This window comes from Chiloscyllium punctatum, chromosome 26, assembly GCF_047496795.1.
Source record: "Chiloscyllium punctatum isolate Juve2018m chromosome 26, sChiPun1.3, whole genome shotgun sequence".
Classification (NCBI taxonomy): domain Eukaryota; kingdom Metazoa; phylum Chordata; class Chondrichthyes; order Orectolobiformes; family Hemiscylliidae; genus Chiloscyllium; species Chiloscyllium punctatum.
The window spans coordinates 2,176,616-2,189,503 of NC_092764.1; the positions used below are offsets into that span (position 1 = coordinate 2,176,616).

The 12,888-nt window shown below is 41.8% G+C and overlaps 1 protein-coding gene across 2 annotated transcripts in view; it reads right to left on the reverse strand.

The window, feature by feature from the left end:
* has3 (hyaluronan synthase 3) overlaps positions 1–12,888 on the reverse strand; it is a 40,006-nt gene that overhangs the window by 14,714 nt on the left and 12,404 nt on the right. For both annotated transcript variants that reach the window (XM_072595750.1, XM_072595751.1), the window contains exon 2: positions 5,488–6,113. In XM_072595750.1, the coding sequence (XP_072451851.1) occupies positions 5,488–6,113 (626 nt within the window). The remainder of the gene's footprint in view (positions 1–5,487; positions 6,114–12,888) is intronic.

A 12,888-nucleotide genomic window follows, 5' to 3' on the forward strand; every position in this document is an offset into this window, starting at 1 on the left:
CACGTCAACTGCCCTATCCTCATCCACTTGCTTGGTCACCTTCTCAAAAACCTCAATGAGATTTGTGAGACATGAAGTGCCCTTGACAAAACCGTGTTGACTATCTGTAATCAAGTTGTTGCTTGCTAGATGATTATAAATCCTATCTCTTATAATCCTTTCCAAAACATTTCCTACAAAAGATGTAAGACTCACTAGTCTGTAACTACCTAGGTCATCTCTACTGCCCTTCTTGAACAAGGGCACAATATCTGCAATCCTCCAGTCCTTTGGTACTAAACCTGTAGGCAATGATGACTCAAAGATCAAAGCAAAAGGTTCCAACACCTCCTCCCTAGCTTCCCAGAGTATTCTCAGATAAATCCCATCCAGACCAGGGGCCTTGCCTACTTTCATTCCTTCTAGAATTGATAACAGCTTCTCCTTATTAACCTCAATCCTTTATAGTCTAATATCTCGTATCTCATCCCTCTCCTTGACAATATTCTCCTTTTCCTGAGTGAAAGCAGATAAGAAATATTCATTTAGCACCTCTCTGATCTCTACAGGGTCCAAACACAACTTCCCACTTCTGTTTTTGACAGGCCCTATTCCTAACCTAAATTATCCTTTTATTCCTCACACACCTATAGAAAGCTTTAGGGTTCACCTTTATTCTATTTGCTAAAGACTGCTCGTGTCCTCTCTTTGCTCTTCTTAACTCTCTCTTTAAATCCTTCCTAGCTGATCTGTAACTCTCCATCGCCTCATCTGAACCATCTCGCCTCAATGCCACATAAGCCTCCCTCTTCTGCTTAACAAGAGATACAATTTCCGTAGTGAACCACGGTTCCCTTACCTTAACACCTCCTCCCTCCCTTACAGGGATATATCTATCAAAGACACGCAATATCTGTTCCTTAAACCAGCTCCACATTTTGGAGTGTCCCTATCCCTGCATTTTGCTACCTCTTTCTATGCCTCCCAAGTCTTGCCTAATTGCATTATAATTGCCCTTCCACCATCTATGACTCTTGCCTTGTGGCATGTACCTATCCCTTTCCATCACTAAATTAAATGAAACCTAATTATGGTCATTCTCTCCAAAGTGCTCACCTACCACTAAATCAGACACCTGGCCTGGTTCATTACCAAGTGCCAATCCAGTGTGGCCTCCCCTCTTGTTGGCCCTTTGACAAAATGTTATGAAACCCTCGTGTACACATTGGACAAAAACTAGTCCATCCGATGTCCTAGAGTTATAGCATTTCCAGTCAATTTTGGGGAAGTTAAAGACCCCATAATGACCACCCTGTTCTTTTCACTCCTGACCAGAATCATTTTGCCAATGCTCTCCTCCACATCCCTGGGACTTTGCAGATGCCTATAAAAAACTCCCAGCAGTGTGACCTCTCTTCTGTTTCTAACCTCAACCGATACCACCTCAGTAGACGAGTCCTCATCAAAAGTTCTTTCAGTCACCGTTATACTGTCCTCGACTAACAAAGCAACACTTCCCCCTCTTTTACCGCCTTCCTTGATCTTAATGAAAGATCTAAACCCTGGAACCTGCAACATCTATTCCTGACCCTGCTCTATCCATGTCTCCGAAATGGTCACAATATTGACGTCCCAGGTACCTATCCATGCTGCAAGTTCACCTATCTTATTCTGGATAATCCTGGTATTGAAGTAGACACACTTCAAACCAGCTTGCTGTCTGCCAGCGCACTCCTGTGACTGTGAAATCCTGTCCATATCCTCCCTACACTCATCCTCCAGTGTACTGGAACTACAACACAGGTTCTTATCCCCCTGCAGGCTTACAGTAGGACAAAAGGTTGGCACAACACCAAGGGCCAAAATAAAACTGTGCTGTAGTATTTTATGTTCTATGTTATAGCTCTATAGAACTTTAGTTAGGTCACATTTAGAATATTGTGTACAGTTCCAGATGTCACACTACCAGAACAATGTAAAGGCTTTGGAAAGGGTACAGAAAAGGTTTGCCAAAATGTGGCTTGGTTTGGACGGTAGGAGCTATAAGGAGAGATTGGAGAAACTTGATTCGTTTTCGTTTGAACCTTGGAGGCTGCGGGGCAACCTGATTGAGATACAAAACTATGACAGGCATGGACAGAATGGATAGTCAGAGTCTTTTTCTCAGGGTAGAAATATCAGTTACTAGAGGGCATAAGTTAAAAGTAAAAATGAGAGAATGTACAGGAGATGTGTCAGGTAACCCTTTTACACAGAGGGTGTAAGTCCTGGACTGCACTGCCAGAGGAGGTGTTGGAAGCAATGCTTAAGAGGCATCTTGATTGATACATGTGTCGGCAGTGAATAGAGGGATACAGATCATGCAGAAGCAAGGGGATTTTAGTTTGAAAGGGGTCATACATTGGTGCAGGTCTTTTTAAGTCCGATTTCCCTTTCGTAAATCCATGCTGACTCTCTCTAATCCTGCAACTGTTTTCTAAATGGTCAGCTACTACTTAATTTTTATTTTCAAATCATCTGTAGTATTTTACCAACTCACGACAAGAGGGTGATCGATCTACAATTCCTGTTTTCTCTCTGTCTCTCTTTTTAAATAGAGAGTCATACAGCATGGAAATAGACCCTTCAGTCCAACCTGTCCATGCTGACTATCATTCTAGACTAAACTAGTCCCACCTGCCTGTGCTTAGCCCATATCCCTCCAAACATTTCTTAATCGTGTCATTATCTAAATGTTTTTTAAACTTTGTAACTGTACCCACACCCCCGACTTCCTCCAGAAGTTCATTCCGCACATGAACCACTCTCTGTGTATAAAAATTGCCTTTTTAAATGTTTCACCTCTTACTGTAAAAATATGCCTCCTAATTTTGGACTCCCCCATCCTATGGAATACACCCTTTGCTATTCATCTTATCTATGTCCCTCATGATTTTATAAAGTCTCTATAAGGTCACCCCTCAATCTCCTACACTCCAGTGAAAAAAGTCCCAGTCTATCTTTATAACTTAAACTATGCATTCCTGGCAACATCCTTGTAAACCTTCTCTTAACCCTCTCCAATTTAATAATACCCTTCCTATAGCAGGATGACCAGAACAATACAGAGTACTTCAGAAGAGGCCTCGCCAACATCCTGTACAACCTCAACATGACATCCCAACCCCTATAACTGTCTATAATCAAAAGTCTGAGTAATGAAGGCAAGCGTGCTGAATGTTTTCTTAGCAACTCTGTTTATATGAGACGCAAATTTCAAAGAATTATTTACTTGAACTTTAGGTCTCTCTGTTCTACAACATTACCCAAGGCTCTACTATTAATTGTATATGTCCTGCCCTTGCTTGCTTTACCAAAACGCAATACCTCACATTTATCCAAATTAAACTCCATCTGCTACTCCTCAGTCCATTAACCCAATTGATCAAGATTTCCCTGTTAGCTATACCACCAACTTTGATGTCATCTGTAAACTTACTAACCATGTCTCCTAAATTCTCATCCGAATTGCTTATATCAATGAACTCATTGAAGGTTCTTGTGCCTCACTCACCTAGAAAAGTGGGAAGTAAATCAAACTAATTTGTGCCTTGACTTTGGTAGATAGTTTTTGGGGAGTCAGCAGGTGAATCACTTGCTGCAGAATGGGTTGAGGCAGGAAGGTGAGTTGGCATGTGATTGACACATTGGTAACCTTCCGCAGTTACAGTCAAGTGTATGACAGAAAAGAGGGCAGGGTGAGATGAGTGTGCAAGAAGGATGAATGAGAACTGTCTGTGTCATCAGTTTCCAGGAGTTTCTCTTGAAACTGAGAGCCTCTGATAGGATGATCTCAAGTTGCTGTTTCTCTATTTAAATTATGAACTCTTGACATTACAAAATGTCTATTGTTTAAACTGTCTCCTTTAATCTTAGATCAGCCAAAGAATTCTGAAAGCATCCCAGCACACAGACACAACTGTGTGACCTGGCTACTATAGGAAAGAAACTCAAACAGAATTGAAGTATCATGTAACAATATTCTCATTTTGTTTCAGCACTTTAAAGAAAAGGGGCACCTGCTTTATGAGGCACAGAGAGAGAAAGCAACTCCTGTTGTGTAGGGTCCAAAACAGTATTTGTAAGAATTGTTTTTGTTCAAAAGGGAACAGAATAGAAGGGATGTTTGGAGATTTAAGGAAGGAGTTGCCTGAAGCAAATCTCAGTGGTGGATGTTTGATTCACTCAGCTTGAGTCTTCCAGACCAATGTTCTTGGGACACCGGAAGTTGGACTCAAGCAAGACAAGGGGTGGTGAGTCTGCTTGAGAGCAGGGACTAACATTAGACATGTCGTTGTAATGTTGTTTGAGAAATTACTTTTTAAAAAAGTTATTGGTCTCTATGAGGATCATGGAACCATCCAGGTTGTGTGTTATTTTCATGCTGTTCTGACATCTTCCTGTGCATCTGCCACTTGTGATTTGATGAGCTGTAGATACAATAGGGAAGCCCCATATAGCACTAGTGGAACACTATTGTCCTGACAAGGCTTTTTAAAATTGCTCAGTAACAAGGTCAATTCGCTTTTCAATGCTAGGAAAGTTGCTGGGCATGTATGCATACCACCCCCAAGAAAAGTGGGAAGAAGTGAGAACAATTCAGTATTCCCGTCCAATGTCACTTTTTTCTAATTTTCACAGACTACTCTAAGCATTCCAAAACTGCTTCCAAGGGCTTGGTAACAATACCATCAGTCTCAGGGTAAGGGGTTATCAATTTAGATCTGTCATGAGGAGAAATTTCATCATTTAGAGGAATCTTTAACATTCTGTATCCCAGATTCTGAACCTGGAACTCTCTCCCTAATGATATTTTGGATGTACCTACACCAAATGGACTGCAGTGGTTCAAGAAGACTAATCACCACCACCTTCCCTAAGGCAACTAGGGATGGGCAATAAATACTGGCCCAGACAACATGTCCACATCCCATGAGTGAAGTAAAAAAAGAGTTGTAGATATTCTGTCATTGAGTGCATTTTAAACTAAAAATAATAGATGATTTAATCGATTTGTTATGACATACCTTTGAAGCAGGTGGGATTTGATTTCCTAGCTTAAAGTTAGGAAGACTACCTCTATGCCACAAGAGCTTCCAAAAGACTGTGATTAATAAATTGAGAAAATAAACAGTAATTAAGAAATTAATGGTACCAGTTTTGACAAAATGCTGCAATGAGATGGTATCCATTCCAGAATGTTAAAGGTAGTGTTCAGGAACATTGCAGATGCTCTAATTGTGACCTCCCAAAATCCTCCTGCTTTGGGAACTGCTTTAGATTTTAAATTTCACCTGTCATTCCACTGTTTAAGACATTTGAGGAAGGAAAACCAGAAATTGTTGGAAGTTAACAACAGCAACACATAACATTGCAAGAGAAATTCCATCAATTCCCAAAGAAATTTGCCTCAACTATATTTAAGGGAAGAGCATAACTTCAAGCCTGCTGTCAGTATGTCAACCCCACCTGTATATAATCCACGGAATCCCCAAGTGCGGCGAATGCTGTGTACATCACCTCTCGTTTCCCTCCCCACTTCTGCATGATGCAAGAGAATTTAGACTGAGTAACGATTTCCTCCACCCTCCTCTTGCCCTCACTGAAGGTAATGTAAGTCTCTCCAGTTCCCTTCTCGTGGTAATTACTCTTCCAGACATAGGAGCCAGTGTTCTCCAAACCCATGAGCTCATTGAATATCTCCATCATGTAAATGTCCTCCTCGCTGTTGCCATCAATGACCATCACCACCTTGAGATTGGGATATGCAATCCGCTTCACTGATGTCAGACATTTTTTGAGATAATCTGGGTCCTCCTGGTAAGCGGCAATACAAAGAGCAACTGACTTGGTAAACTTGAGGGGTCGATTCTCCTTCCTCATCCTCCTATGCTCCAAGAAGGCAAAGAGACTCTGAATGAAAAGATGTAGAGCGAGGATGGCTCCATACAGCCCGAAAGACAGGTGGTAATTCTCGGTGTAGCCAAACTGATATCCCTTCACATAGGTGCAGGTAATGGCCCCCAACACTGACAAAGCAAACAAGGTGCTTGCTATGATTCGGAGGGTGGTACACAGTCTCTCACAGGACATGTCTGTAACAGAAAAAACAATTAGCAAAGACAAAGCTAGCCAGGGAATATCCAGCCTTAGTGTGGAGTACTCAGGGTCATAGATGCAAATAAAGTTTATAGCGCTGAATCACACCATTTGATCTAATTAGGCCTGCTCCACTCAAATATCCGCCCATCCTTAATGCATCAACACTATTCATTTCAACCTCACCATGTGATGTGAACTTGCACATTCTCAGAAAAGTCTGGATAAAAAAGTTTTTCCGCAATTCCCTATTTGATTCCTTGATGGTTATCTTTTATTGATAATTTCTCATTATGCTCTTGGTCACAAGTCTAGTCTATTAAAATCTTCCATCATTTTAAATGCCTCTAAAGGATCTTTAAAATAGATGCGACTGTAAAATATCTGCTTAAAAATACTTTCCCTGCTTCTCCAAATTGATTTTCTATCTCCATCCCATACAAAGAAATGGAAACAGACTGTTCCCAGCCTTAATCCTTTCACATCTGTCCTAAAAAGCTATTTCTCCGAAGGCTAATAGTATTCACACTCATCACCAACCCCAACCTTGGCTATCGCCTCCCTTTTGGCCCCTAGCCACCTCCATCCACCTCAAGACACCGGTAAATCTTGGTGTACAAACCATAGTTTCAAAATTTGCAGATGGTACAAAACTCAGAAGCATTGTGAACTTTGAGGGTGATAATGTAGAACTTTAAAAGGACATACAGAGGAACCTCGATTATTCAAACGTGGATTATCCAAATTTTGGATTATCCAAACAAGATTGCAAGGTCCCGATGCTTGGCTAAATTGTGTTATCCGTCATTCGATTATCCAATCATTTGGTTATCTAAACAAAATACTACCTACTGTATCATTCGGATAATCAAAGTTCCTCTTTATACTGGTTGGTGGAATGGGCAGCAGATGAAATTTAATGCATGGTAGTGGAAAGTTGTGCGTGGAGTCAGAGGAGATAGGGGAAGTGCTAAAAGAATACTTTTCATTGGTATTCACACTAGAAAAAGACAATGTGGTCGAGAACAATACTGAGATACAGGCTACTAGAGAGATGGGATTGAGGTACATAAGGAGGAGGTGTAAAGTGGAAAGTGTGAAAATAGATAATTCCCCTTGGGTGGATGGGATTTATCCTAGGATTCTCTGGGAAGCCAGGGAGGAGATTGCAGAGCCTTTGGCTTTGATCTTTATTTCGTCATTGTCTACAGGAATAGTGTCAGAAGACTGAAGGATAGCAAATGTTGTTCCCTTGTTCAAGAAGGGGAGTAGAGACAATTCTGGAAATTATAGACCTGTGAGCCTTACTTTGGTTGTGGAAAGGGTTATAAGAGATAGGATTTGTAATCATCTAGAAAGGAATAAGTTGATTAGGGATAGTCAACACGGTTTTGTGAAGGGTAGATTGTGCCTCACAAACCTTATGGAGTTATTTAAGAAGGTGATCAAACAGGTGGATGAGGGTAGAGCAGTTGATGTGGTGTACATGGATTTCTGTAAGGTGTTTGATAAGGTTCACCACAGTAGGCTATTGCCAAAAATATGGAGGCATGGGATTGAGGGTGATTTAGTGGTTTGGACCAGAAATTGGCTAGCTGAAAGGAGACGGAGGGTGGTGGTTGAGCGGAAGTGTTCATCCTGGAGTTCAGTTATTAGTGGGGTACCACGGGGATCTGTTTTAGGTCTACCCTGTTGTTTGTCATTTATATAAATGACCTGGATGAGGGCATAGAAGGATGGGTTAGTAAATTAGCAGAACGACGCTAAGGTTGGTAGAGTTGTGGATAGTGACGAAAGATGTTGTAGGTTACAAAGAGACATAGATAAGCTGTAGAGCTGGGCTGAGAGGTAGCAAATGGAGTTTAATGTGGAAAAGTGTGAGGCGATTCACTTTGGAAAGAGTAACAGGAATGCAGAGCACTACGCTAATGGTAAGATTCTTGGTCGTGTAGATGAGCAGAGAGATCATGGTGTCCAGTTACAAAGTTCCCTGAAAGTTACCATCCAAGTTGATAGGGTTGTTAAGAAGGCATATGGGGTATTAGCTTTTACTGGTCGAGGGACTGAGTTTTGGAACCGTTAGATCATGCTGCAGATGTACAAAACTCTGGTGCGGCCAGAGTTAGAGTATTATATACAGTTCTGGTCACCGCATTATAGGAGGGATGTGGAAGCTTTGGAAAGGGTTCTGAGGAGATTTACCAGGATGTTGCCTGGTATGGAGGGACGGTCTTACGAGGAAAGGCTGAGGGATTTGAGGCTGTTTTTGTTAGAGAGAAGAAGGTTGAGAGGTGACTTAATAGAGACATATAAGATAATCAGAGGGTTAGATAGGGTGGACAGGGAGAGCTTTATTCCCTTGATGGTGATGACTAGCATGAGAGGACATAGCTTTAAATTGAGGGGTGATAGCTATAGGACAGATGTCAGAGGTAGTTTCTTTAATCAGAGAGTAGTAGGGGCATGGAACACACTCCCTGCATTAGTAGTAGAACATAGAACATAGAAAAGTACAGCACAGAACAGGCTCTTTGGCCCACAATATATGTGTCGAGGATTATTCCTAATCTAAAATAAAACAACCTCACCTATGCTCCCCTCAATTCACTGCTGTCCATGTACATGTCCAGCAGTCGATTAAATGTCCCTAATGACTCTGCTTCCACCACCATCACTGGCAACGCATTCCATGTATTCACAACTCTCTGCGTAAAGAACCTACCTCCAATGTCTCCTCTATTCCCTCCTCCTAATATCTTAAAACTATGACCCCTCGTACCAATCAATCTTGCCCTGGGGGAAAGTCTCTGGCTATTGACTCTATCTATTCCTCTCATTACCTTGGATACCTCAATCAAGTCACCTCTCTTCCTCCAACTCTCCAGAGAGAAAAGTCCGAGCTTAGGCAGCCTCTCTTTGTAAGGCAAGCTCTCCAGTCTAGGGAGCATCCAGGTAAACTTTCTTTGCACCTTCCCTAAAGTCTCTGTATCTTTCCTATAATAGGGAGACCAGAACTGAACACAATATTCCAAGTGTGGTCTCACCAGAGTCTTGTAGAGCTGCGGCAAACTCTCGCTGCTCTTAAACTCTATCCCCCTGTTCATGAAAGCCAAAACACCATATGCTTTTGTAACAACCCTATCCATTTGGGTGGCAACTTTGAGGGATCTATGCACTTGAACACCAAGATCCCTTTGTTCCTCCACAAGAATCCTGTCTTTAATCCTATATGTAGCATTCAGGTTGGACCTTCAAAAATGCATCACTTCACATTTATCCAGGTTGAACTCCATTTGCCATTTCTCAGCCCAGCTCTGCATCCTGTTGATGTCGCACTGTAGCGTGCAATAGCCCTCGATACTATCAACGGCACCTCCAACCTAATCCACCCCTCAACCTCCTCATCCAAGTCATTTATAAAAACTACAAAGAGCAGAGGCCCAAGAACAGAGCCCTGCGGGACACCACTCACCTCAAGACAGAATACTTTCCATCTACAACCACTCTCTGCCTTCTGTCAGCCAACCAATTCTGAATCCAGACAGCCAAATCTCCCTGTATCCCATACCGCCTGACTTTATGAATGAGCTTACGATGGGAACCTTATCAAATGCCTTACTGAAATCCATATACATATCCACTGCTCGACCTTCGTCAACCTGTCTCGTTGCCTCTTCAAAGAACTCAATAAGATTTGTGAGGCATGACCTGCCCCTCACAAAGCCATGCTGGCTGCCTTTAATCACTCTATGCTTTTCCAAATACTCATAAAGCCTATCCCTCAGAATTATTTCCAAAACTTTGCTGACCACAGACGTAAGACTGACTGGTCTGTAATTGCCAGGGATTTCCCTATTCCCCTTCTTGAAAAAAGGAACAACATTCACCTCCCTCCAATCCTCCAGGACGACTCCCGTGGAGATTGAGGAGGCAAATATCCTAGCCAGCGGCTTAGCAACCTCATTTCTTGTTTCCTGAAGCAACCTAGGATAAATCTGGTCTGGCCCTGGGGACTTATCAATCTTAATGTTTGCCAAAATTTCCTGCACATCAACTTCATCAATCTGGATCTGTTCAAGACTGTATCCCAGCTCCTCAAAGTTCTCAATCACAACAAGGTCCCTTTCCTTAGTGAAAACCGAGGCAAAAACTCATTTAGGGCTTCCCCTATCTGCTCTGACTCCATGCCCAGGTTCCCCACGCTATCCCTGACCGGCCCTACCTTCTCCTTGATCATTCTCTTATTCCTCATGTCTGAGTAAAATGCCTTTAGGTTCTCCCTAATCCTCCTTGCCAAGTCTTTTTCATGCGCCCTCCTGCCTCTCCTCAGTCCATTTCTGAGCTCCTTTCTAGCAAGCCTGTAAGCCCCTAAAACTGTGCTAGATCCTTGCTTCCTCCACCTTACGTAAACTGCCTTCTTCCTTTTGATGAGAAGCTCCTCTGTTCTTGTCATCCAAGGTTCCTTAATCTCACCCCTTCTTGCCTGTCTCAGAGGAACAAATTTATGCATCACTCGCAACAACTGCTCCTTAAATAGTTACCATATGTCTGTTGTGTCCTTTCTGTGGAACAATTGCTCCCAATCTGTACTTCCCAAGTTTTGTCTGGTAGCATCATAATTTCCTTTTCCCCAATTAAATATCTTCTCTTGGTAACTGTTCCTTTCCTCTCCAAGGCTATGGTAAATGTGAGGCAGTTGTGGTCACTGTCACCAAAGTGTTCACCTATTGCACGATCTGACACCTGTCCTGGCTCATTACCGATCACTAAATCCAAAATGGCCTCTCCCTTCATCGGCCTGTCTACATACAGAGTAAGGAAACCCTCCTGAACACACCTGACAAAAACGGCTCCATTCAAACCATCTGCACTGAGGAGGCTCCAGTCAATATTTGGAAAGTTGAAATCACCCATAACAACAACCCTGCTACATCTGCATTTGTCCAAAATCTGCTGGCTTATGTATTCTTCAATCTCCCTACTGCTATTAGGTGGTCTGTAGAAAACTCCCAGTGTGGTGGCTGCTCCCTTGCTGTTCTTAACTTGGACCCATACTGACTCAGTAGACAAACCTTCCTCCACAACCTTCGTTTCTGTAGATGTGATGCACTCTCCGATTAGCAATGCTACACCTCCTCTTTTTTCCAACGTCCTTTTTAAATGTTCTAAACCCTGGAACATCTAGCAACCATTCCTTTCCCTGTGAAACCCACGTCTCTGCTATGGTCACAATATCATAGTCCCAAGTATTGATCCATACTCTAAGTTCATCACTCTTATTTCTGAAACTCCTTGCGTTAACGCAGACATACTTTAACCGATTCCTTTGTTTCATCATGTGAAAAACCTTCCCACCAACTTTGAGGGCATTTAAATAGTCACTGGATGAGAATAGAATAGTGTAGGTTAGATGGGCTTCAGATTGGTTTCACAGGTTGCTGCATCATTGAGGGCCAAAGGACCTGTACTGCGCTGTAATGTTCTATGCTCTAATGTATAGAGGTGTGAAATTATTCATTTTAGCAGGAAAAGCATGGAGAATTGGTTCAAAGTAATGCAAAAGATAGCATCCTTAGCCTTATCATTATAGGCATAGAATATAAAAGCAAGGAGGTTATGTTAAACCTCTTTAAAACACTGGCTTCAACTAGATTATCGCATCTGGTTCAGGAGACTCCACTTAGTCCACGAGGAAAGTTGTGAGAGAAGGTACAGAAAAGATTCATGAGAATTGTTTCAAGAATGAAGAACTTCAGTTACATAGAATGATTGAAGAATGATAGAATTGAGAAGCTTGAGAGGAGATTTGATAGAGGTGTTCAGATTCTTGAGGAACCTGGTGTGTGCAGAAAGAGAAACTGTTTCTATTGGTGAAGGATCAAGAAGATGGAATGGCATGTAGAAATAGAGAGAGCAAAAAATGCAGAAATAGAGGGACTAAAGAATAGGAAGAAAGAGCTTGCAGAAATAGAGTAACAGTTATTAAAGAGATTGAATAGACTCATTGTTTTTCTCAGAGCAGAAGAAATTGAGAAGGGACATAATTGAGATGTACAAAATTATGAGGGATATTGATGGGGTAAAGGAAGAAACTTTTCTCCTTGATAGAGGGATCAATAACTAGGGGCACAGATTTAAGGGAAGGGGCAGGAGATTTAGAGATACGAAGAAAACCTTTTTCACCTTAAAGATGGTGAGAATATGGAACCCACTGCCTGTAAGGATGGTAGAGGTAGAAACTCTCGTAACATATAAGAAGTATTTAAATGTGCGCTCATGATGCCAAGGCAGTCAAGGCTATGGACTAACTGCTCAAAAATGAGATTTAAAACTTCTTTGGTTGTTTTTGATCAACGAAAATGTAATAGATCAAAGGGCCATTTCTGTGTTGCAGATCTTTTATGATTCTATTCCTGCCCTCAAATCTTTTCATTACAGCTCTCAATCTCACCATGCCAACTCCCAGATTCTTTAGCCCTACACTTTTGCTCTATCACTCAATTTAGTCCTTCATACTCTCTTTCTATTGCGCTTCTTCTCTCTCTTTATCCCAGCAGTTGGTTTCTCTACTGCTGCCTCTCTGTTATTGTGTTATCTTCTAGTTCTATTCTCTCCTACTCCACATGCACACACAATTTCTGTGAATGCTCCAATTCACTTTTAATGGTTTTTTAAACATTCTACTTCAACATTTCTCTCTCTCTCTCTCTCTCTCTCTGTACTCCTGTAAGGAAATGGCGTAGTGGCGATGTCATTGGTCTAGTAATCTTG